The sequence below is a fragment of the Musca vetustissima genome, unplaced genomic scaffold (assembly GCF_032173495.1).
Source record: "Musca vetustissima isolate MV318-11 ecotype Yass unplaced genomic scaffold, APGP_CSIRO_Mvet_v1 utg1129, whole genome shotgun sequence".
Taxonomy (NCBI): Eukaryota; Metazoa; Arthropoda; class Insecta; order Diptera; family Muscidae; genus Musca; species Musca vetustissima.
Window position 1 is genome coordinate 541,171 of NW_026888644.1, and position 27,474 is coordinate 568,644.

The window sequence follows — 27,474 nt, forward strand, 5'->3', positions numbered from 1 at the left end:
ATTTTTCTTAAACACTTTTCAATGTAAGGACCTTGGAAAATTATAAATCCAGGCCCATAATAGGTCCTGGAAAATTATTTTTAAAAATCCAGACCTATATGAGGCCCTAGCAAATTATTTTTAAACCAGTGAGCGGATCAGTATAGTCGAACGGGGCCGACCATACGATACCCGACACAACTACCACGGAACTCTGACTTTCTGCGAATTTTTATTCCGAGCCTGGGCAATATATTGAGATAGTTGCACCGATTAGAGGTCAGCTGCACCTCTTCCTTAAACTGACTTATTTTCCGAATATTACTATTCATATGCAGTACAGTCCTTCTAATTACTTGTCATATTCCCTTCACCGGGGATTGTGATGTTCGGCTTAAAATTGTGGCCTATAGATCGATTCGAAAAAAAAACACAAAAACTAAGTTTTTTGTCCACCTCATCCCAAAATTATTCCCTGGTTATCGCCGAAAATTATAGACTTTTCAAAGCGATCAGCGCTATATTTTCGCTCTCTAGTGTGGTAACGGGTTAAGTTAACTCCCACACCCGAGTACATACAGCCATATAATTGGTATCAATTTAAAGGTCAACCACTCCTCTTGGATATACTATCAACATTTTGGGTCTATGTCCTTCAGGGGCAAAAATATACGCTATAAAATACAAATTTTGTCATTTTCTACACAAAAGTCAGGGTCCATATCAAAACAGGCACGCTATTCCTTGGCCCGATCCCCTTCTCCATGTAAAATTTCGCGATGTTCGGTCCATAATTGCGGTCTCCGGAGCGAGCAGAAAAACAGACAAAATTAAGTATTTGGTCCTTTTCATCCCCTAAATATTAACGAATCTTTACAATAGGGGTCTTCATTGGACCGAACCCATCCTACATGCAAAATTTCGTGACGATTGGTCCATAACTGTGGCCTGTATCGTGTTTACAAATTATAATGGACAGACTGACGGACGGATAGACACACATGTCTAGATAAACTCAGCTAGTCGAGATATAACGATCGGTATACTCAAAGGCGGGTCTAGGAAAAATATTTTGCGACGTTACAAACTCTTGGGGCTGCACAAAGCTATAATACCCTGAAAACAAAATTGTGTGGGGTATAAAAATCCAAGCCTATGATAGGCCCTGGAAAATTATTTTTAAAAAAAATCACGCCTATAAGGCCCTGGTAGGCCCTTGAAAAAATATTTATAAAAAATGCACGCCTAAGGTAGGTCCTTAGGCACGCCTAAATGCACGCCTAATGTAGGCCTTTGGTGGGCCCTGGATTTTTTTTAATACAGGCCTATTGTAGGTTTCTGAGGAAATATGTAGAAAATCCACACCTAAGGTAGTCCTCTGAAAAAAAAAATATTTTTAACAAATGGCGCCCAACATAAAAAGTTCCAAAAACCTAGATTGAAAGCTGCCATCCTTGCTCCCCAAAAAGCCGGGTAGATTGACAGCCAAACAACCACACACAAATAAAACTTGGAAAACCAATCTTGGCAATAGCTACCTACCACTGATCCTCAAGCCGAAAGCATGGCAAACGTGTGCCCTTTGGTGCACAGAAAAAAATATTTTTGCAAATTCATTTAAAAAAAATTATTATGCGGCTTTTTTTTGACATGCTTGGTTTTTAATCAGGGCTTTTGTTTTGCTTTGCACTTTTTTTCTTGAAATTTGAGTGGCACTTTGGGTTTCGATTGTGATTTGCTACGGTCATCAGATTGTTGGCGTTGACGTTTATTTTTTTCTGCTCTTGATTTGGTTTCATATTTCCATTGGGGTGAAAAGCAAAGCTTCATCATCATCGTTTTCTTTAATATTCATTTTCTTTAACAGAATTGCAGTTTACATTGGCTAATCCAGTTCGACTTTGGCTGTGATATTGTTTATTTGGATTTCGATATCTTGAAATGTTTGTTTTTCTTTTTTCGAATAGAAAAAAACTAGTTTTGAAATTGTGTTTTAGTTTATTATTTATTTTTTTCTTCTTCTTCATCGTTGTAGCCATAAAAAACTCAGCAGCAGATTTTTATTTGTGTAGATTTGTCACAGCTAGAAATAAAATAAAAAAAATTGTTGGAATGCAATCATGTTTGTTTTTTTGTTCACCTTCTCTCACTCTATTGACAGTGGCCAGACAAAATGTGTCTATAAAATATGCAAGGCTAAACATAAGTTTTAATTTAGAAAATTAGTAACGAAATTAAATAACGTTTTGGAAATAAAACGGGAGGTGGGGAGGTTGTTTGGGGGGAAACCATTTCCATTAACTTTTGATCTTTTAATTAATTGAACTAAAAAAATACAAAATATTCAAAACATATATGTACCTCAAAACATTTGGGCGCCACTTAAATCATTTACTGGAAAAACGGGAGAAAGCTGTTTTATATTAACTTATATTATTCAAATTATCGTAGACTAATGAGAAGCGCAATAGAAATTCCAGTTTTTTCTGGGGGTAATATAATAACGATAATAAATCTATTTAAGGAGAGTACAAGGTAAAAATTTGAAACTTACTGAAGAAGATTGGTTTCAAATGTTTACCTTGTACCCGTCCGGATTATTAAGATATATAAAAATATCCAGACATAAAGTCTGAAAGAAAATAATATTTTTGAAAGACAAAAAATAATAATAAATTTCAAGGTTTATAGGCGTGGATTGTTTAAATCTACCGTTTTGAAGATAAAGTCTTTTTTGATCCTTTTAAATAGCATGTTTTTTTTTTTTTTTTTTTTTTTTGTGGCCGTTTTCGGCCGGCATTTTAAGACTTTTACCTATGAACAGATACATACACCGGCTACGCGACAGAAACTCATTTTAAATAGAATATAGAATTTAAGACTTTCTCCTATAGGCAGATACCAACATCGGCTACGCGACAGAATCTCTTGTTAAATTAGAATAGTTTTTTTGGGTGACCGGCCTTTGGCCGGGGTTTTAAGACTTTCTCCTATGGACAGATACCAACACCGGCTATGCGACAGAATTTCCTTGTTTTTGTAGGGTTCTAAGGCCCATATCTTTTGATCCACAACAGATACAGCCACATATCGCACCATTTTGGAATGGACAAATTATGGTCTATCAGTCAGGACTAAAATGGCACAAAGTTCGACCTTTTGAAGTATTTCAAAAAAATCGGGAACCAAAACCCAGTCAAAAAACGGGCTGTATCGCAAAAATACCTTTCCACTCAATGGAAAGGTATTTTTATAACCTTTAAAATGACACCATTTTATATTAACCGGATCTCTAGAACCGGATATAACCGAGTACCCGAGTACCCGTTCGTCCCCCAAGAAAAAAAGATATCCCCATAATCTGGAAAATTTTTCAGAAAAATCTGATCAATTTTACATAACTAGAATTAAGCTAAAAAATCCACGTCTATGTTTGACCGTTGAAAATAGTTTTGAAATAAATCCACGTCTATGCTAGGCCTTGAACATATTTTTGAAATAACTCCACGCTTATGGTAGGTCCTCGGAAATTATTTTTAAAAAATCCTCAATGTTGTGTTCTAGTTGGGCTCCATTTTCTTAATTATACCCTTCACCACACTGTGGTACAGGGTATTATGTCTTTGTGCATGTAACAGACAAAAGGAAACGAGATAGACACATGGTTCCTTTTGAGAATATGCATAGAATCACTTTCTGAGTCGATATATGCATGTCCGTCTGTCCGTCCATGTATTTTTGTGATCAAAGTACAGGTCGTATTTATGATCCGATTTGGATGAATTTTGCCATAGGTCACTTATTTGGTCCAAGGACGAACCCTATTGAAATTGGGAGAAATCGATTCGGATTTAGATATAGATCCCATGTATATATATATATATATATTCGACCGATTTAATGTAAATGGTGCACCAAAGGCCCTATATATCTTTCGATTTGCACGAAATTTGGTATAGCCTACTGAACACATCATTCTAGACCTAGAATGATGTGCCCTGATATTTTGGAAAGCAAAAATTATTTGCTTTTAATAGGGCGCCGCATTTGCTAAATTTGAAATACTAAAACCTATATATTTTTACCTTTATTCATTCGATTTCCTTGATTTATTATATTATTTTTTTATTTTCTCCTCCTCTAATTTTTTGCAAAACCAAAATTCTTTGCTTTTAATTGGGCGCCACTTTTGCTAAATTTGAAATACTAAGACCTTTTTTATTAGTTATTTTATTACATTTCCTCTGATCTATCATTTGGTACTCAATAACTTAATTATTTTCCAAAGATTTTAACACTTCATTTAATTGGGCGCCAAATATTTTTCCCACAAGTGCCCTCATAAAAATCTAATCTTGAGGTCTTTCCCCCGGCTTTTGTCAACCAACGAACATAAAAATAATTACCGTGACGAAAAGAGAGACGGCAAAGAGGGTGATTTTTATTATTTAATCAGCTGTAAAAAGAAGAAATTCCCAATATAATTAATTTTCCTAGTCTTCTAAATAAAACTAACAACAACAACAATTAAAGTGTAAAAATATGTTTATCATAAATTTTAATGTGGGTTTTCTTTTGTTTTTCAGATACCAAAATATATTTGGCAACCCAAAAATACTATCAATTCGCCGCAAAACAACAAAAAAATACTTACACACGCACATATCACATATAACATGAATTACAAGAATTATCCTGCAAAGAGAGTGTGTGGTTTGTGTGAAGCAATGAGAGCCGAGTGGTGAGAGTTGGCTCTGAGTGACAGAGTGGCACAAGAAAAGGCAAGTGTGGTGAAGAGAGAGATACAGAGAGAGTTCCTTGTTATGCTGTGCATAAACGCCCTGTTAGCAGGCTCTCTGTGTGATTGAAACAAAGACAGAGAGAGGGAGAGAGAGTGTGTGTGTGTGAGAGAGCGCCAGTGTGTGGTGCCTCGTTGATGTGCCTGTTAACGGGTCTGCAGTATCTTGTCTGTGAGAAATGTAAGCAAAACGCACGGATACGCGAAGCTAAGCACAACGTTTTCGAAAACCCTGCTCGGCCAGGAATAATTTTGTAGAAAAAATTCAATAGAAATGAAAGCAAAATAGAATTTTGAAAAGTGTAACCTTAATCACAGAGAAAGAAAATAAAATTTAAAATAAGAAGAAAATAAATCAAATAAAAGAGGAAATTTCTTAGTGTTTAAAATTGAAAAAATCGAAGTGAAAAACATAGAATAAAAAATTATTAATTAAAAAAATTATTTTGAAGAATGATTGATTGCAAATCATAAAGCTGTAAGTGTGTGTGTGTGTAAAGCTAAAAAAGTAAATGGAATAATATACAAATAGTGCGTGATAAGTGTAAATTTTGTAGCAAAAAAAAAGAAAAGTTAAAAAAAGGGGGATAGCTCCACTTCAGTGTTCGCTTGTTAAATTTTTTTGACTGGTGTGTAAGCCTATGGTTGTTGTTGCCTCGTTTATGTTGCTGTTATTCTGGCTGTTATTGCTACTGTTTTCATTTGTCGTTGTTGTTTTTGTTGTACGAGTACATATTTTTGGGTGTGAAAACGAAAGTGAAAATCTAGCACAGCAGCCCAGAGTGGAACAACAACAAAACGTAACACCACCACCACCATAAAATAACACCAACGAAGGACCATTTTGGAGCACGGGGAGTCAACCAGCCAGCCAGTGGCATTGTTGTGTGTGTGTGTAACAATTATTTTAGTTGGCAGCAGGACGCCCCCACTATTACCACCACCACCTGCTCCACTTCTCCACTTTTGTGGGCCTACTGATTGTTGTTGCTGTTACGTTTGTTACTTAAAACGTAACGTACGTAACTACAACGTACTCTAGTTTACTCTACGTTTGCCGTTTTTGTGGTTGTTGTTGCTTTTTTGGCACATGTTAGCAATGTTCTCGTTTCCATTTCATTACAGAGGACACACACACTGGATTGCGCCCTGATCTAATGATAACTGCTGCTGTGAATCCTGCTTCTTCTTGCTACAACATTCTTGGGTGGATTATTGTTACATAAAAAATAAAAAAATACAAAAACAAAAAACGAAACGAAAAAAATAAAAATTTTAAAGAATTTCGAAACGCAACAAAAAAATGAAAACGAAATAATGTTTAAAAAAAGAAAAGTGAAAGAAAATTTACCCTAAAACAAATAATAATAAAAATTATTCAAACGAATATCCTGTGAAAAATCAACGAAAAACAAAAACAACAATATTAGAAAAATTATCAACTTTGCCAAGCAGATGTGTTGGCGGTGACAGCAGGACAACATCCTCCTAAAAAACAGAAATCTCGCCAGTGATTGACAGGCTGGCTGGATGTCATCAGGCTGGTAGTTAGAGAAAGAGAGCCAAAAAGAACCACACACATACACATACATATGTGTGTGTTTGTGTGACGTCAAAAAATCAAAATTCATTTGTTGTTATACATAGATATTTAAAAATTATTGTACAACAACAACAACATCAACACTGCAAGCTCCAAAGGAAAGAACGAAAAAAGGAGAAATAAGAAAAATAATCCGAAACTGCCTCCAAAGAGTTTTAGCAGGAAAACAGACACACTCACACACAAAAGTGAGAGCACAGCATTAGTGCGTGTGTGGTGGATTTTTGTTTTTTTCATACACCTCCCTTGCCACCCTCACATTCTAACATTATACACCTTGTCCACATCGGCAGCAGCATCTGCATCATAGTAGTAGCCATAGTAGCAGCAGAAGCAGCAGCATCCTCACCATCATGGAGCAGCCCAGCATACTTGTTAGAATTCTACACTCAATACCGCATGTGAACTATACATTTCAGCGGGTTAATGACACCTTCAATCCGGATAGCGATGTTTATCTTGAGGTGAGTTTTTTTTTTTTTTTTTGCTTTGCTTTCTTTTATATATATTTTTTTTATTATAAGGATTTGAATACAAGAAAAAAAAACAAAAAAAACATATAGAAGGGAAAAAGGATAATGTAAAAGGATATCATGCTCTCTCATTTATTTTATATCTATTTTATTTTTTAAATAGTTTTTATTTTTTTTTTTTTTTAATTTTTCCCCTTTATCTCAATTAGAAGTTTTCTTTCCGAGTTTACAAAACTTTAAAACTTTCCACCAAGTATGGTGGCTGGCTTGGTTGCCTGGTTTGTTTGTTGAAAACCCAACAAACCCATAGTTTTGCAACATTTCTTTTTTTCTGGTTTTCCCCCCAAAAGGATTCCTACCACGTTTAAAGGCTGCTTGGCAATTGTCCACTTTGTTTTCTTCCTGAAGACAAGCAAAATTTTTTCTTTCTTTCATTTAAGAGTTCAAAAGTTTGTTTAAAAAAAGGAGAAATTAATACAAAACTTTCAGCAAGTGTATAAGTTCCCAAACACACACACACGAGCTAAACTACAAATCAAAAAAAAATTGAAAAAAACGGCAGCAGTTTCCAGCATTTCTTGCCACTTCAGATAAGAGAGCATCATAGTAACTATTTTATATTTATTTATTTTTTTTCTACTGCTTCTTCTTCCTCTTAATGCTGTTGTTATTCTTGCTTGCTTTCTTCCTTTGTTGACAATTTGATAAACAAAAAAAGGCAGAACTTTGTAGCAAAAAGGTTTTTTTTCTTTCTTCTCGCTCGATTTTCGTTCTTAGAAAATCAAATGAACTTTGCTGCTGCATGGAATAACAACAACAAATGAAATCTACAACAACAACAATCATTTTATGTCATTTGAAAAATAAATAAAAACAGTTATGATACTGAAATCTGCATTGGCTGGTGTCTTATCTTAGTGGGAAAAGATAACAACCAGAAGACATCCCGGCATACCAGTTTTAGTTTTAGAATTTTATTAAGGTTCTAATTATGGGTCTCTCCTTTAAATAAAACAAGACATATGGGGCATACCAGTCTTTTTTGAATTTTTAGAGATTATTTTTAGGGACCATTAATAGGCCTTGGACTTTTTTCAAAATAATTTTTACCATTTATATACAGGCCTGGATTTAAAAAAAAATATTAGAGTATATTTATAGGGGTGGATTATTTTTCAAAATAATTTTTAGAGACTATCTATAGGCCTGTGTTTTGTTTAATATTATTTAGGGTCTATTTTCAGTCGCGGATGTTTTAAAAAAATTATTACAGTCTATTTATAGACTTGGAGTTTTTAAAAAGGAATTACTAGAGTTTTTTAAAAAATATTATGTTTAAAAAATAATAATTTTTTTTTTTTTTTTTTTTTTTTTGATGAGCTTTCTTAATTAGTTTTCAAAAAAAAAATCTTGTTTTTTTAGGGTCATCTGTCTGAAATAGCTTTGCAATTTTGGCTAGATTAGGCTAAAATTCAAATTATAAACCTCTAAAAATTATTACTTCCAAATATTTTAACACGCCCTTAATTGTGGCCGCTAGTTGGGCGCCATTTTCATATACATATGTTTACCTCTGGATACAAATTTTTGGAATTGCTGAGATATTTTACGTTTTTCGTGCCCTTTATATTTTGGAAAACCAACATTTTTTTATTTTAATTGGGCGCCACTTTTGCTACTTTTATACCCTTCACCATACTGTGGTACAGGGTATTATGTCTTTGTGCATATGTTTGTAACAGGCGAAAGGAATCGAGATAGACACATGGTTCCTTTTGAGAATATGCATAGAATCACTTTCTGAGTCGATTTATGCATGTCCGTCTGTCTGTCCGTCCATGTATTTTTGTGAACAAAGTACAGGTCGCATTTACGATCCGATTTGGATGAAATTTGGCACATGTCACTTATTTGGCCCAAGGACGAACCCTATTGAAATTGGGGAAAGTCGGTTAAGATTTAGATATAGCTCCGATATATAGTTTCTTCCGATTTTACCTAAATAGTGTACAAAACTTCCAATATTGGCCCGATTGAGGCAAAATTTTGCACAGAGTACTGAATTAGGCCCAGATGGATGTATGCCAAGTTTTGTTGAAATCTGTTGAGATTCAGATATAGCTCCCATATATAGCTTCGTCCGATTTTACCTAAATGGAGCACCATACTATCAATATTGGTCCGATTGATACAAAATTTTGCATAGCGTACTGAATTAGGCCCAAATTGATGTATGCGAAATTTTGTTGGTATCGGTTCAGATTTAGATATAGCTCCCATATATAGTTTCGTCCGATTTTATGTAAATGGTGCACCAAACTTCCAATATTGGCCCGAAAAATTTTACACAGCGTATTGAATTAGGCCCAGATGGATGTATGCGAAGTTTTGTTTGAATCGGTTCGGATTTAGATATAGCTCCCAGAGAGTACTGAATTAGGCCCAGATTATACACTAAGTTTATATACGAAGTTTTGATGATCCAATATATGACATAGATATTGTATATATGAGCATCTCTTGTATGTACCCAAAGTGGTGAAGGGTATCATATAATCGGCCCCGTCTGACTTTTGAACTTTCCTTACTGGTTTCTATTAGATTTCCCTGATGATCTATCATTTTGCACTCTACAACCTTATTATATTCCAATGATTTTAACACTTCAATTAATTGGGCGCCATTTCTTCTCTACATGGGTCCTCATAAGAAATCTAATCTTGAGATTTTCCTTAATTTTGTCAACCAATTACAATAAAAGTAATTACCGTGACGTAGAGAGAGGCAGGGAGGGGAATTTTTTCCCTGATATATTGGAAAACAAAAAATACTTTGTTCTAATTGGGCGCCATTTATTTCTCCACAATTGACCTCATTAAAATATGATCTAACGATTTTCTCCTGCTTTTGTCAACCAACTATCATAAAAATAATTATCGCGACGAAGAGAGAGAGAGAGGTCGAGAGGGGATTTTCCCTGTTATTTTGGAAACCCAAAAAATTGTTGTTTTTAATGGGGCGCCACTTTTGCTAAATATTGTAATACTAAAACCATTATATTCGTTACTCTGATTTTTTTTAGATTTCCCAGATGATCTATTGTTATGCACTATATGACTTAATTATTTCCCAAAATTTTAAGACTTTATTTAATTGGGCGCCATTTCTTCACGAGTGTCCCTCTAATAAAAATCTAATGTTAGGTTCAAATCAAATCTTTCTATCGGCCACTTTTTACCATATTAACCATAATTGGATTTTAAACATAGATATGCATATTTCTCCCAACTATCAGATCCAAGAAGGATTATTTTCGAACCGAAATTCCCATGTAAAAATTATGATTCCCTCTAATATATTTCCATTCGTTATTTAATCTAGCGCCTTATCTTTGAGATCCTTATAAACCATAATTTGAATTTAAATATAGATCGGAGTAGGATTACCGAACGCAGGTAGTAGTCGGTTGTTATCTTACACAAATAATTTTATGGCTTCATCTAATAAATCCAATATTTTCACACCGCTGAGAACCCTCTCCAGGCGACTATTTACCTATTTACCTATATCGACAGAGTGAACAAATAAGGATACCCCCGATGTTTATTACAGTGTTAATCCCTGCTGTTTTTTTCTGTTATCACACAACTAAATATTAAGTCATAAATTAAAAATTTCAGTTGAAGTAAACCAAATAGGTTCTGTGACAAACATAACCTCAAATAGTGTGTGTTTTCTGAAGTGGACATAATTTTATGACGCTGATAGAGCAGGTAGCAGGAAGCGATATGTGAAAATTAGACACTAAGCCACAGCGGCTGAGAATTTTTTGAGCACCTCTGCCCTAAGCATAACAATGAGCAGGCGTCATGCACTTAAGCAGCCAGCTGTCTAAACAGAGTTGCCACTTTAAAGGGGGATTTTCTAGGGGACACAAACATTTTAGGGAAATATATTTTTGAAAATTAAAATTAACAATTTTCGATCAAATAATGAAGAAATATATTTCATATTGAGTTTTAATACAAAAGATGATCAGGGTAAAATTCTAAGACGATCTAGCCATGTCCGTCTCTCCGTCCGTCCGTCTGTCCGTCCGTCTGTTGTAATCACGCTTTCTTCTGAAGGAATTGTGATAGGGTGCATAGGGTTGTCTTTTGTCTGCAGGCAGGTCAAGTTCGAAGATGGGATATATCGGTCCACGTTTAGGCATAGCTCCCATATAAGGATACCCGCCAAATTTCGGTATATTTTCTGGTAGCCCCCATATAACGGTACCTCCTAATATTCAGTATTTTGGGGGCTTTGGTCGTATTTTTCCACCGAATTGGCTGTAATTTATTATTTTGAGTTCTTAATAGGTACCAATCTCTCTACAAAAATTTATGTATATAGGTCCATTTTTTCGGATAGCCCCCATATAAGGGTACCCCCCAATTTTCGGTATTTTGGGATTCTTGAGCGCGATTTTCAGCCGAATTCGCTGAAATTTGCTACATTGGGTTCGTATTGGGTCCTAAATGTCTCCACAAAATATTATAAATATAGGTCCACTTTTTCTGTTAGCCCCCATATAACGGTACCTCCCAATTTTTAGTATTTTGGGGTTCTGAGCGCGTTTTTCAACCGAATTTGCTGCAATTTGGTGTTTTGTAGTCATATATGGTACCAAATCTCTCTACCAAATATTATTAATATTCGCCCCCTTTTTGGGGTAGTCCCCATATAACCCCCTTTTTTATATTAAAATAGGTATCTGATTTGTTCCGCGTTTTGAGTTTGGTTCTAAGACTCTATTGTAATCAGTTCACCTGCGGAAGATAGCGAGATCAAAAATTAGAACGTAAGGTTCGATAATGAACTATAGCCGCATTTAGACCTAGACCCTGGTTTCAGAAGGAGTGGGCCGATATTCCCCATCTTCGAATTTGAATTATCAATTATCAAATTTCTGAAATTTGTATTATAATTTACATAATCCGTTTTTAAAAATGTCGGTATAGGTCCACTTTTTGGTATGTTCCCTTTATTTTCATTTCTAGTACCTGTCAGTATATCTATGTTGGAGGGTATCCAAAGTTCGGCCCGGCCGAACTTTACGCTTTTTCACTTGTTATTTTATGACCTTTATTTTGGTAGGATTTTTTTAAGTGGCAACCCTGTTACATTTGCATTACAAAGAAACCCTTCTAAAACTTTCCCAAGTGGCCGTAATTTTAGCCTTGAATTTTCCCAACATATCTTAAGAACATCTCCACAGAGTACTTTACAAAATATTAATATTTGTAGAAGAGTGTGTGTGTGTGTTTTTGTAGGTGTATATGTTGGCATATTTATTTATTAATAATGCATTCTTTCACACTCTTTGTGTGTGTGTCTCTTTTCGTAAAGTATTTATCTAGGCGACAGCGGTGGCTTATGTTTAGTTTATTATTTTAGTTGATTTTCTTATCATTCCCCCCAACCCTGGCCATACAACACCACCACCTTTTTTCTTCTCCTTCGTCTCGTTTTCCTGCATACCTGCTGTGTTTATGAGTTTGTCTTTTCTTTTTTTCTTTTGGGTAATTGTTGTTGTTTTTCTTGTCTTTCCGCCATCATCAGGAAGACACTTTTCCATCATATTGCCGCTGCCTCTGCCACCAGCTTAATGTCGAAATTGTGAAGATGTTTCATAGCCATCTTCTTCTTTGTGTTATTGTTGTTGTTCTTCATGGTTTTTTTCTTTAATACCCATAGTTTCCTGACATTTTACAGCTGCTGTCACTACTAACTAACTACCAGTTACAACAGCCATAGAATGAAATGTCATTGTTTGTCCACATCTATTTATGTGTGTGTGAGAGAGAGTGTGGATTTTTATATTTATAACTAAACCACTGGCTAAGAAGACAAACACACAAAAGGACCATATCTATTTTACACACGCACATACACACATATATTTTTCAAGTACATGCGATTAAGTACTACTCAAGTACCAGATTTCCTTTTTTGCTTTGTCGTAGCTGCTGCTGCTAGTTTTGTAGACATGTCCTTAACGTCATCAGGGCCCTTGTTGTTGTCGCTGCTATTCTCATTGCCGGTTACAAAGCCAAACGTTTGTTGTTGTTGTTGCTTTTGTTGTTGTACAATGACACTGTGACAATTGTTTGTCATTTAAAATGTCCTTGAATTGTGTTATAAATCACACCTTAATGATGGTAGCAAATCGCAGGCACACACACAACCGGACACACCCATTTATTTGTATATTTACGCAAATGTGTGTGTGTGTGTGTGTGTTTGTGCAAATTTACATAAAAGGACAATGTAAAGGACCACAATATTTTAACTGTATTTTATGTTAACTGTTATCAGAGGTTTGTTTTGTTGGTTTGGTTTCGTATTTGTTGGTTAGTTTGGCTATTTTATTGGCTTTAGATAAAAATGACAAAGACAACAAAAACACAATGTGCGGACGGAAATGCCATAAATTACGAAGCCAAAAAAATGAGTAAGGGATGACATTCAATTTTTCCAACAATTTTTTTAATTTTATTTGGAATTTAGAAAATGCTGCATTTTTTTAAATTAAGGAAATGTCAAAGCAATAAAAAAGGGCAACATTTTTATCAGTTGATTCGCTGTATTGTAAATTACACTGCGAGGTCATTTAAAAATAAAATTAGAGCTCTGAAGGTCCTTAATAAATTTGTTCCATTGTGTTTTTTTTAATTATATTTGGAATTTAGAAAATTGCAGAATTTTTTGTTCAATAAATGGAATTAAATTAGGGAAATTCTATAGCAATAAAACAAGGCAAGATTTTTATTAGCCCTCTGGATTTGTTGTCAATTACAGACGAGGTCATTTAAAAATAAAATATAGGTCCTTAAATAGATTATTCTGCGACAAATAAAAATAGAGAAAAATTCTATAAGCTCATTTTTATCAGTTTGACTATTAAAACGAGGTTTAAAAAGGCAACTAGTCTGCTTCTCCTAATACAATTGGGTCGCTACGGAAAGGATTTGGTAAAAGGAACGATCGGTACTAGTTCCAGTTCTTTCATTCTTTGTATTTGGTCCGTTGACCTCATTACAGTGACATTCCAATATGATTAAATTTCTTCTGCAAACTTTTAACAATTCAAATCGAAGGACCAAAATTTAAATTGGTCCTTCGACTTCATTACAGTGGTATTACAAGGTGTATAAGGTGGATAAATTTCTTCTGCAAACTTTTAACAAAATTCTATTTGATCCTGCTTTTAAAATTCTGTTGCTTCTTCTAGCGAACCCTTTTTAGTATTGAACTGAAATTAATTTTTATAACTTATTATCCTTCTACTACATTTCCGAGAGAAAGATAACGCAACTAAAATTTGTCTTCCACAAGTAGAGTTGAAACGTTGTGTAGTTCAAATAAATGTTAATTCAAAATTCTGCTGCTTCTCATACCTGCTGACGAACCATACTTCATAAAAAGAAATTGTAAAATGGTCCTTCGATTGATCAAAATTTCAAAAAAGTCACCGGGTATTCAATACAATACTTTTTATAGAATTACAAGTATTCAATACAATACTTTTTATAGAATTACAAGAATCTGGTCCTTCGACTACTTTTCCAAAACGTTATAGAGTTAGGTCGTGCTGGAAGGCCAAAGTTCAAAGACATTAATTCACACAAGGAACGAACGGTACTAGTTCCACTTCTTTCTTTCATGTAATTCCTTTTGTTTCAGTCGTTCTCGTTCACATCGCTTCTTTTGATTCAATCATCTAAATATTTCAGTTCATTGGCCCAATTAATTGTCGTATGCCAATGAACGACTGAACTAGACGTCGTTAAATTTATCTTAAACATTAATTATTCGAGTATTTATAAAAGTTATATGGACCTTCGATTCACTATTTAAACATTCACGATTTAAGAAAAAAAATATTTTCATAACCTCTTATACCTACAATGAACTAGTTCAAAGAAACTATTCCGAAAAAGGGACAATCGATACTAGTTTAACTTCTTTCGTTCATCTAGTTCCCTTCGTTCCAATCGATCATCTGAATATTTCAGTTCATGAAAATGAATATTTCAGCTCATGAAAATGAAATGAACTAACGTGTTTCAATCTACGATTGAACTAATAGGAACTATGGAACTAGATCTAGAATTTGGTCCTTCGACTACTCTTCCGAAACATTCAAATGTAAATATATTTATTTTGCAATTCAATAGTAGAGTTTGGTTCGTTTCGGATCGAACTAGTTCAAAGAAAGTATTTCACAAAAGTAACGATCGGTACTAGTTCCAGTTCTTTCCTTCATCCCATACGCCTCGAAGGACCAATGTTCATAGTTATGGTTTAGGAAATTGCCATTTTGAAAGGAAAAAATGCCGTACGTGGAAATCGTTACACTACTAAAATGTGAAAATTAGAACAAAGAACATTATTTCAATACACCATTTACAATATTTGGTCCTTCGAGTAATAAAAATCATTGCCTTAGTTTTACTTCGCCTCGAAGGACCAATTTTAGCTATTCAGTTTAAATGTAGTCTAAATTCATTTCACTTAGCCAAACTTCTTTTAATTGAGAATTCATAATATGAGAACGGATGAAACTAGTTCAAAGGAACTATTTTCCAAGGGGAACGATCGGTACTAGTTCCAGTTCTTTCCTTCATCCAATTCCTTTAGCTTCAGCTATTGGTTTTTTGCTTTTTACCCAGTTCCTTTTGATTCAAAAATGTTATTGTCCAGATAATTGACCGTATTAATTGACGTGTACCAATGAAGGTTTGAACTAAAAGGATCTATGGAACTAGCTTCATTTTTAATTTTACATACTATTTAAATACTAATTATTACAACTAAAAAAAATTAATTTAATTTATATTAAAATATTATTTAATCTAAATAAAAAACAAATGATAGACTTATAATTTGTAATCTAATTCAGAACAAATACTCCGCTCCAACACACATAAAATCTCAAACGTCCAACTCTTTATATTTAATCTCCATCCGCTGCCATTTAATACAATGACTAAGTTTTGAAATCCAAACCATTGACACCATGACTCAGACACCCAAATTCAAAGGTATTGAACAAATATCCAGCATATTTTTGGATTCTTAAAAAAGGGGACCTTATTTACGGTCACCCCATCATTTATTTTTGAATTTTCCATAAAAACAGTTTTTTCTTTCTTCCATAACTGGATGACGAATATTTTTTTTTTTTGTTTATTTGTTCTCTGGAATTCTTCTTCCCCGCTGAACTTATGTTGACCAGCATAAAAAGTCATTCAACCACTTGGTGGGTCTGTTTTTTGTAATACAATAACAACAACACAAAGCAACAAATAAATGCAACAAAAGATTATTGAATCATTTTGCTAAGCAGAGAATGCCTCGGACGCTTAACTAAATTGTAGCTTAAGAAGTACCAGCACTCTAGCGAACATTCCCCGGGTTGGCACAACGACCATTCCGAACGCAGCAAGTGTCGGTGTCAGAGTAATGGTAATGATGGCGGTTGCTTTGAAAATCCACCAGCCATACTTATGGCTCATAAAGCAGCAGCATTTTTTTGAAAGCAAACATTTAAGACAACCTCTTGAAAATGCATCAAGGAAAAGAAGAAGAAGAAAAACGAAACCCATATGTTGGATCTTGTTGCTGATGCTTCTAGGAATTTTTCCAAACTATTCATTTGAAAAACAAATTTTTTTTCTTAAGAGCCATTAAGTTATTATGATACCGGTTTTTATTTCTCTCTGGTATTTTTGGGCTGGGTAAGTGTTTATCAATATGAATGGTTGCCGTTGAGATAAATGGAAAATGAATGAATGAGTAAGTGGGTGGTTGTGGGGCCCTTACCCATTCCAAATAAAAAAAAAATAAAACTAGGGAAAATCTAAAGAATTTCCATGTGTGGGTGTGGAGTGGGAGAAGTGAAAGTTACCATGCCTAGTTTTTTGTTTTTCATATTTGTTTGAAAGCGCGTTAAAACTGCAATGCTAATGTAGTCTCCCCCCACTCAAGTGTGGCATCTAAGGATTAGTTACAATGCTCCACTAGAGGCCAACAATGGCAGACAGACAAACACTTGCTAGCATTGCATAGCTTTGGTTTTTTGCTTTTTGTGACAGGCATATGAGAGCAAGTTATTACTCAGCATTTTATTGTTGTTGTCGTCGTTGTTGCATCAACAATATGCCTCGTTGCATCTACTTAACCTTCGTGAGATTCGCATCTGATTGCATGTATAGTATAGTAAATAAGAAGAAGAAGAAAAAAACTGATTGTTTCCATACTTGGTGTTTCTACCGATGATGATGATGACATACATAGATCCCCAATAGCAATAACAACAATAACAGTAACAACAAAATACATCATCGATATGAAATCATGCTTGAAAGTTATTACACAAGTAAGTATCGGCTTTTAATTAACGAGGTCAATAGTCAAAGTAAAACAGGGGGAAATAAATATTTTGATTTTTGTTCGTCAGGCTTTAAGAGGTCCATTGAGTCAATTTGAACATTTGGAGCACTACTAAAATATGAAAATTGGAACAGATAACCTTATTTTGATACGCTATTTATAATATTTGCCATTTCTTAAACCAACGCTGAAATTAGTTCTTCGAGGAGTATATAAATATGAATTTAGATACTTCTCGAAGGATCAATTTCAGTTATGGTTTAGGAAATTGCTATTTTGAAGGCCCAAAATCGTTACTCTACTTAAATATGAAAATTAGAATAGAGAATCTTTTTTCAATACACCATTTATTATATTTGGTCTTCCGAGTAAAAAAAATCATAAAAAATCGTCATCTCCTTAATTCTAAATGCTCCTCGAAGGACTAATTCTAGTTATGGTTTAGGAAATTGCTATTTTGAAAGCCAAAAAATACTCTACAGTGGAAATCGGTACACTACTAAAAAACAAAATTAAAACGGAGAATCTTACTTCAATACACCATTTATAATATTTGGCCCTTCGAGCAAAAAATCTTCATTTTCTTAGTTCTAAATACTTGTCGAAGAACCAATTTCAGTTTTGGTTTAGGAAATTGCTATTTTGAGAGGGACAAAAATAGTCTACAGTGGAAATCGGTACACTACTAAAATGTGAACATTAGAACATAGAACCCTATTTCAATACTCCATTTACAATATTTGGTCCTTCGAGTAACAAAATCCATAAAAAATATTTATTTCCTTAGTTTCAAATACTCCTCGAAGGACCAGTTTTCATAATTATGATTTAGGAAATTGATATTTTAAACGGCAAAAATAATCTATACAGTTTAGCTGTGGTCTAAATTTATTTCATTTGACTTCACTTCTTACTTATCCAATGTCGTTTTAATTGCAAATTCGGCGTACGAGAAAAAAATGTACGGGTGTTACTCATTTTCGCTTTCGAATTCCTTATTTCCTAAATTTGTTTTCCTTATATTCAGCTATTAATTAAACTGAGATCGAAGGACCAACAAAATACTATTCCTATAATGAGAAAGTCTTAGTTTTCTTTTTGGATTTTTAAATTAAAAATAATCTCTCATTCAGTTGGGCTGCAAAAAGTAAACGATTTTATTACATAAATATTTAGTCCTTCGAGCAATTCCAATGCTTTGAGTGCAAGAAATTGGTCCTTCGACCACCTCATTTGGAAAAATATATCAAATTTACATTCGAGAACGAACAAGCTCAAAGAAACTATTCTGCAAAAGGAACGATCGGTACTAGGTCCAGTTATTCTGTTCATCTAGTTCCTTTTGCCCCAGTCATGTTCTCGTTCGCCCAGTTTCTTTTGTTTTAATCTTTCACCTAGACCTTCTCGTTCATTGACTGAATTAATTTTATGTTTATTTTAATATAGTTGAGCTGAGCAGGGTTTCTTCGGACTATGAATTCAAGAAATTGGTCCTTCGACCACCTGATTAGGAAAAATATATGCAATTATGATTACGGTAAGATTTAGTTCAAAGAAACTATTCCATAAAAAGGAACGATCGGAACTAGTTCCAGTTCTTTATTTCATCTAGTTCCATTTGTTGCAGTCTTTCCGGTTTGCCCGTAATCGGCTAGTTCTGGGTTTGGTCCTTCGAGCTCTTCTAAAAATTGACAATAATAAATAATTTTGTCATTAACATTTTTTTTAAACCTTCGACCAGCTCATTTGGAAAAATATATCAAATTTACATTCCAGAACAATCTAGTTCAACAAAAAACTATTCTGCAAAAGGAACGATCGGTACTAGGTCCGGTTATTTTGTTTATCTAGTTCCTTTTGTTCCAGTCGTTCCGTTTTGCTCTCGTTCGCCTAGTTACTTTTGTTCCAATCTTTCGCTTAGATCTACCCGTTCATTGGCCGAATTATTTGATGTGTATTTTAATATAGTTGAGCTGAGCTGAAAAATATATGCAACTATTCCGTAAAAAGGAACAATCGGTACTAGTTCCAGTTCTTCATTTCATCTAGTTCCATTTGTTGCAGTCTTTCCGGATTGCACGTAATCGCCTAGGGTTTGGTCCTTCGAGCTCTTCGAAAAATTGGCAATTAAATTTCATTGAATTGACAACAAATGTTCATTAAAATGATAAATAATTTTTTCAATAAAAAAAATCTCTTCTCACTCTACAAGCTTAGTAGGACCTCATTTAAAACAAAATGGTCCTTCGCTCTCCCCACAAAAAAATGTATCCTCGTATATTTTTCTGTAAATATTGTTTTTTATATTTTAATTTTTGCTGACAACAAGTGTTGACTACTCTACGATATTGGCCTGATTTCATCGTTTTTTGTTTGCACTTAAACTGAGTAGAACATTTTTTTGCTGATGCATCCTATCTATGCATTAATTTGTGGCAAAAAATCCGATTATCGGCTGACGCGGCTGCTGTTGCTCCTGCTTGTAAATCCCTTAGTTTCAATTATGTAAATTGACATAATAGAAAATGAAGCATATTGAAAAGATTTTTCGCATATCTCTAGCTTGATTACAGTCATTGATGTGGATGTGGATGTCGTTTTTGTTGTTCTTGTTGTCATAGTTGTTATTATTGTCGTTGGGCTTTATTATTTTTTTGTTGTGCTGAACCTATTTTGTTGCTGTTGTTTTTGTATAGATTTTTTTACTCCTTGCATTGCACAAATAACAACAAAAAAACAGCAACAACAACATACATACATTTTCAGGTCATGTAAGTAGGTCAAACGAGCGAGCACCAGTATTAACAGTGACAGCCATGGTAGGTTAGTTTTTTCATTCGAGTTTTCTGTTTTTGCATCGGCATAGGGGTGCCGAGGGACCACAGAGAACATGACACGGCACAGTTAACGAGTCACACAGCCAGCAATCCCGAGGACACATGGTGTATATAGAGAGTGAAACAACAAAACATCTGAAAAACCGCAAAAATAAGTGTGCTAGGGTTGAGCGTCGGATGAATATGTGCGGCATTAGTCAAAACCAACATAAGCATTACTTGTTTGTTTTTTTGCATTGGCCAATAATAGATTCTTGTTTTAATTCACAATTCAGTTGATTTGGGATCCCAGAGAGAGAATTAACTCCCCAAATAACAACAAAAAACTAACCACAAAGTTTAGTCACAGCCGTAGCAGCAGCTGTAGCAGTTCAATGAATGGTCTATGGCTTAAGTTTTTTCTCCCATTCTTTTTTTGCAGAGCTTGGTCAGTAGCCTATGTTTTTTTTCTGTTTAACATATTGCACAAATTTAGTTGCCATTTGGCATTGTAAAGTTTTGCAGGCCCACGAGTAGTGGGCGAGTGAGTGACTGGGCAAAGAAAGAGCAGCATCGGCAGCAGCCGTTTTTGCTGAAATTCTTGCGAAAACCCAATGACGTGCATTAACGTCGACGAAGAATGCAAAAACTAGGACAATCAATGGCAAGGATGTCTCTGACGTTTAAATGCAAGCTGTGCATGGAAGAAGAGAGGAGGGGATAATGGAAAATCTGTTGAAAAGACATTGAAATATAAATTTTGCCAGTTTTGTGACGCATTGTAATTTTTTTTTCGTATTTTACGTCATAATCAAGCTAAGAAGAAGAAGAAGTGGATTTTCTGCACACAACAATGCAAAAGGGGGCAGGAACACACCCTCAATGAATTCTAAATTATGAATGAATGCCATTTAAGGCAAAAGGGTGGGGTCAGTGGATTTCTGGCATGTGATTAGTTCAGGGATTGAATGATCGGAAGTTAATGGAGAGGATAACAATTTGAAACTCGGAAAATGCATGATTTGAAAGCATAAAACTAAAAATAGTGGGCTCAATTAATTCTGGTTCGTATTTATGGAAATGAGCTTTCTCTCTCTCTCTCTGAGATATTTACAAGGAATAATAAAAATCTATGATGGTCGAAGGACCAATTCTTTTATTTGTTAAAATGTTGAATTCAATTTCAAACTAAATTAAAAATAATATTAAAAATTTATCGAACGGACGGCGATCGATGTTCTCAGCGTTGTATGGTCGTTGGAAAAAATTGGTCGAATTATTCAGATCACTAACCGAGTTCAATTATACGATTCAGTGAAATGAGCATGTGTTCTAGTAATTTAATTGCATAGAAATTCAATTACAAAGTGGATTCGGTACAGCCACAATAGGACAATTTAATAATGAATATTTCATAAATTTCTCCATCGATTGTCAATATTATTCTGAATATTTTGAATTCAATTTTAAAATATTAAAAATTTGTCGAATGGACGAGAATCGATATACTCAGCGTGATATGGTACGGTCATTATTCAGATCACTAACCGAATTCAATTGTACGATTCACTGAAATGAGCCGTGTTCTAGTTATTCAATTCCAAAACAATGCATTGAAAGATTCAAAATGTATTTGGAGGAAAGAAAATAGACCCCACTGGGGTCTTGCGATTTTTTTTTCTATAGGAAAAATAGACCCAAGTTTCTCTCTTTTTATTTCTATTGAAACCAATTTTATTTTCTTCGTATTTATTTGTTTTTGTTAATAAAAAAATTTGGTCCTTCGAACTAAAATTTATTAATTAAATATTTTCATTTCTTTTTAGGTAAGTTTGAATAAATATTTTCCGTTTTAATACACCGACCAAGGGTTGGGTAAGTAAAATTATTTTATCCTGTCAACACCTTTAATGGTATCTGTGGATCGAAATATAGGATTGGAGACGTATTTGGTTGCAAGCTAGTGGTTCACAGAGTCTCTAAGGACAATATTAGGATTCACGGAGTCCTGATTGTAAATAAAGTATTCAGGGAGCATATCATAGGTGATCCGAAAGCCTAGGAGGGTTCTGTGAGTCTTTCATACATGTGTTGAAGGCTTGATAAGTATTTATCGATGAGCTAAAGGTTCGGGGAGTCTTATATAGACTGTCCGAAGGCCGAAGATGTATGTATAGACCAGCTGAAATCCCAATGAATGCTTAGAAAGTACTTATGGAAGAGCTAAAGATTCAGGTGACCTTTCATAAGCAATCTGATAGCTCATGGAGTCTCTAAAGACAAAGTTAGGCTTCAGGGAGTCCTTATATGCAAACTGAAATTAAAGGAAGGCCTTTATAGACTTTCTGAAAGTTAAATAGGTCATTCATGGGCTTTCTAAATTAAATGGGCTCTCTAGAGAAGAACAAAGTTAGGCTTTTGTGAATGTTCAGGAAGTCATTATAGATGAGCTGAGAGAAAGTTAGAGAGGAAGGTGTGGTGTCTTTCATAGATGTTGTGTTCAGTTCTGAAGGTTCATGAGTATTAACGCTCTTATAACTCCTTTAAAGGTCTGAATGGGGAAGTTTGATAGACGAGTTTAGGTGCAGAGAGTCTAAATAGAAGGTGTGGTGTTTCAGGAAGTCTTCATAGTTCGTCTATGGTTATGGATTTCATACACAGTCTGCCTGAAGGTTCATGATGTATTTATAGACGGGCAAAAAACCCTAGAAGTATTTTAAAGACAAACTGAATGTTAAGGAAGTATTTATATATGAACTGAAAGTTCAAAGAGCCTTTTATAAGCAAGCCGATGGTCCAATGAGTTTCTAAAGTCAAAATTAGGCTTCTGGGAGCCCTCATACACAAACTGAAAATGAATGAAGACTTTAAAAACTTTCTGAAAGATGGCTTTCTTTTCATGGGCTTTCTAAAGATATAAAGTCTCTCTAGAGACGAACGCAGGCTTCAGGTGTTCTTTATAGGCGAGCTGAAAGTAAAAGGGAGCCTTTCATAGATTTCCTGAAAGTTCAGGAATTCAGTTAAAGAAAAAGTTGAGCGAGCAGATGATTCACGGAGTGAACTTCCTGGAGAAGTTTCAAGATGAGTTGAGGTTCAGAGAGGGAATTTCAGGAAGTTGTTGCATAAAAGAGGGAAGTGTAAGTGCTGACTGTTCAGGAAGGTACGATTCGAAGCCTCAGAGCATTTAATAGTAATTTTGAAGGTTTAAGAATGAGGGAAACGAATTTTTACCCGAACTATGATTGCATTCTGACTTATGAACATTTTTCAATCATCTTTCTTTCCATTTTTTACCCCTGGGAAATATTTGTTGTATTATTCTTAAATCAAAAATATATTTCTGTTGTTGTTTTGCCGTCACGCTCATAATGCGTTACATGTAATCAGTCAAACAAAGGCGAGCTAACACAAAAATATTCGAGTTTATCAATTAATGACGACGACGAACCACATCAAACAGAGTCTTTGTACTCCAGACTAGGCCACCAGCACCACCATACCAAACTAGAAGTATGAATGCAGAGATATCAGCATATCTCTGGGAAAAGAAAAAAATGCAGTTAAATAATAATAGTAGTAATAATAATATTAATTGTTATTTGATGATAATGGGAGGGAAGTGCATGTAACACTTATGACATGGTCGGGGCGTCATATCTCTAAAAAAGTAATAATAACAATTATGAAACAAAAGAAGCAACAAATAATAAAAAAATCAATAGATATGAGTCGGCGTCAATGGAAAAAAGAAATGTGTAATAATTCACAAAAAAGGGGGAAATGCTGATGGCTATCTTCCTTTTGTCGTGGCATTAATTGTTGATGGTTTTCAGAAATAACAAGTGAAAAAGCGGTAAGTTCGGCCGGGCCGAACTTTGGATACCCTCCACCATAGATATATTGACAGGTACTAGAAATGAAAATATAGGGAACATACCAAAAAGTGGACCTATACCGACATTTCTAAAAACGGATTATGTAAACCATAATTAAAAATTTTAGAAAATTTTAAAGGATAATTATACTCTCAGCCTTATGGCTAATGAGGGTGTATAGACTTTAACACGGTGAAAATGTGTCTCATCGAAATATTGGTTCTAGACCCCATGTTTCTTTGGACCAAATCCGTTTCAGAAAATTTAGATTTCATCCAAACTTTGCCCATCTTATTATTTCTTCCAAGCTTAGTTCAAATTCTCGAACTTCCAATCAGGGGCTAGGTCTAAATGGGGCTATAGTTAATTATCGAACTTTACGTTCTAATTGTTTATCTCTCTATCCTCCGCAGGTGAAATGATTACAAAAGAGACTTAGAACCAAACTCAAAACGCGGAACAAATCAGATAACTATTTTAATATAAAAAAGGGGGTTATATGGGGACTACCCCAAAAAGGGGGTGAATATTAAAAATTTTTGGTAGAGAGATTTGTTACCATATACGACTACAAATTACCAAATTGCAGCAAATTCGGTTGAAAAATGCGCTCAAGAACCCCCAAATACCGAAAATTGGGGGTACCCTTATATGGGGGCTATCCGAAAAAATGGACCAATATTCATAATTTTTGGTGGAGAGATTTGGAACCTATTAGGAACCCAATGTACCAAATTTCAGCGTATTCGGTTGAAAAACGCGCTCAAGAACCCCAAAATTCCGAAAATTGGGGGGTACCCTTATATGGGGGATATCCGAAAAAATTCACTTATGTTTATAATTTTTTGTGGAGAGATTTGGTACATATTAAGAACTCGAAGTACTAAATTATAGCCAATTCGGTGGAAAAATACAATCAAAACCCCCAAAATACTGAAAATTAGGAGGTACCATTATATGGGGGCTACCAGAAAAAGTGGACCTATATTTATAATTTTTTGTGGGGACATTAAGTACCCAATAAGAACCCAATGTACCAAATTTCAGCGTATTCGGTTGAAAAACGCGCCCAAGAACCTCAAAATACCGAAAATTGGGGGGTACTGTTATATGGGAGCTATGTCTAAACGTGGACCGATATATCCTATCTTCGAACTTGACCTGCCTGCAGACAAAAGACAACCCTATGCAAAATTTCAGCATCCTATCTCAATTCCTTCAGAAGATAGCGTGATTACAACAGACGGACGGACGGACGGACATGGCTAGATCGTCTTAGAATTTTACCCTGATCAAGAATATATATACTTTATAGGGTCGGAAATGAATATTTCGATGAGTTACAAACGGAATGACAAAATTAATATACCCTCCATACTATGGTGGAGGGTATAAAAATGGAACTAAAGCTGAACAAACATATGTTGGCGAGCGAGACAGATCAGCTGTCATTTTGGCATGCTGCGCAGGCGCCCAAGATCAGTAGCAGCTGTCCTACGCGCACAGTAATTACTGGCAAGTAGGTAGGTAGGCTGCCAGGCAGACAGACGGTTCACATTTCGGTACAGTTGTCTTGGGCACATGACAATTGCAGGATAAAAATAAAACAAAGAATTCCCTTATTGGTTATGACTCATTCAAAACTAGAGGGAGAGAGAGATCAAGGGCGAAAAAATCCCTAAACATTATTTAAATCTTGCATGGAAACCCAATAAGTGTGGCAAGTGTGAACATGACATGAGGGTGATTGCTGTTTTTTTTCTTTCTTTACTAAATTACACATACTTTGCTCATAAAGTTCACATTTAAACTAATCGGCTTAGTTTTGCCGACCATTTCATTATTAGCTTCTTAGCGAGCGTCGAGTGTACATACCTGTGAAATTTGAAACCAATTTGCAAAATGCCAAGTTGCTTTTTTTTTATTTTCATGTTATTGTCAATTGGAAATAAATGAAATGTTGTCATTTTTTTGTTATTCGTTATATCCGACTTGTCACTTCTTAAGGTGATGACATGTGTAAATGATATGAGCCAGTGGCGAGTGGGAGAAAAACGGAACTAAACTAAGTGAACAAATTACTGTGCGATTTAAATTTCAAGAATGTGAAAAGGAGAATATTCAATGGCAGGGGAAAATCAAAGGGAAAATATTAATTTAATAAAATTTCAGGGTTGTATCTAAGTATCAACTAGTTTTCAAATGAATTAGCTCGAAGGACCAAATAAAGGAAATGAAAAATTCCGTCTACAAAAAATATGCCTATGAAAAAAAATATTTCAAATTCCAAGAATGTACAAAATTTCACTACGATAACAAATGTTCTCCTTTATAATATGAAAAATAACATAAATTTGTAGGTTCTTGCCGTACGGGACCACACCATTCACTGGCAAAGTTCAATTTAAGGATTTACTGAAGTGAACATGTGTTCTAGTAACACTCTCTAGTTACACTCGTACTTGGAAACTTGTAAAAATGATGGGATAATCAGACGCCTGAAACTAGTAGAAATGTCTTTATACCTTGAATATCATCTGGCCAGTGAAAGATCCAATATGTCCGTCTATTATTTATAGCCCACCCACAAAGTTTCAGGGCGGGTATTTTCTGTAGAACCAATATTCTATATAATTTATTATTTTAATTGAGTGATTTAGCAAGTCCTCAAAGGCAAACGGAAGCTTCAGAAATCTTTATAGATGGACTGAAGCGTATAGAGATCCTTTTATAGAAGACGATTTTTTAATTTCTATGTGGATATAGGAACTAGCTCATGAACGAATTGAAGGCTTATGCCTTTCATGAAGGCTCAGGAAGTATTTATATAAGAGAAATATAGGGTTATATCTGAGACATAAGTTGAAGAAGATGTTTATAAGCATTTTTCAAAATTAATTAGCTCGAAGGACCAAATAAAGAAAACCAATAAATTCCATGAACAAAAATGTGTCTATGAGAATAAGATACCAAATTGGAAGAACATAAAAAATTGTACTACGATAACATGTTCACCAATATTATATAGAAAAATAGTAAAAAAAAGTAGCAAAGTTCAATTTTACGGTTCACTGAAATGAGCATGTGTTCTAATACCTCATAAAATTGCTAACACCCATTAACTTCTACTCTCGGAAATATATTTCACAACTAGAAAAATATTTGATCAATACTAAACAGAGTCTTATTTGGTCTTTCGACTACTTTTTAGGATATTTTCCTGTCCTTCAACATTATCGAATATAAAATGAGATCCGAATATAATATTTGGTCCTTCGAACGTGAACTATTCAAAAAGAATTGGTTATTTTCTTTTAAATTCCCTCGTATTGTATTTTTAGCTTCTTATAAAAATTATAACCGTAAAAATTAGTAGATTCTTGCAGTACGGCGGGAACAGAACCTTTACTAGCAACGTTCAATTTTACAATTCCCTGAAATGAACGCGTGATCTAGTAACCCAGTTTCACAAATTGCAACTACGCATCAA

The 27,474-nt window shown here is 34.5% G+C and overlaps 1 protein-coding gene across 3 annotated transcripts in view; it reads left to right on the forward strand.

Annotated features, from left to right (window-relative positions):
- Positions 1-6,702: 6,702 nt before the first annotated feature.
- Positions 6,703-27,474, forward strand: part of LOC133336529 (protein tweety-2-like) — a 75,805-nt gene continuing 55,033 nt past the window's right edge. For all 3 annotated transcript variants that reach the window (XM_061544812.1, XM_061544811.1, XM_061544809.1), the window contains exon 1: positions 6,703-6,844. In XM_061544812.1, the coding sequence (XP_061400796.1) occupies positions 6,734-6,844 (111 nt within the window). In that variant the 5' untranslated portion in view covers positions 6,703-6,733. The remainder of the gene's footprint in view (positions 6,845-27,474) is intronic.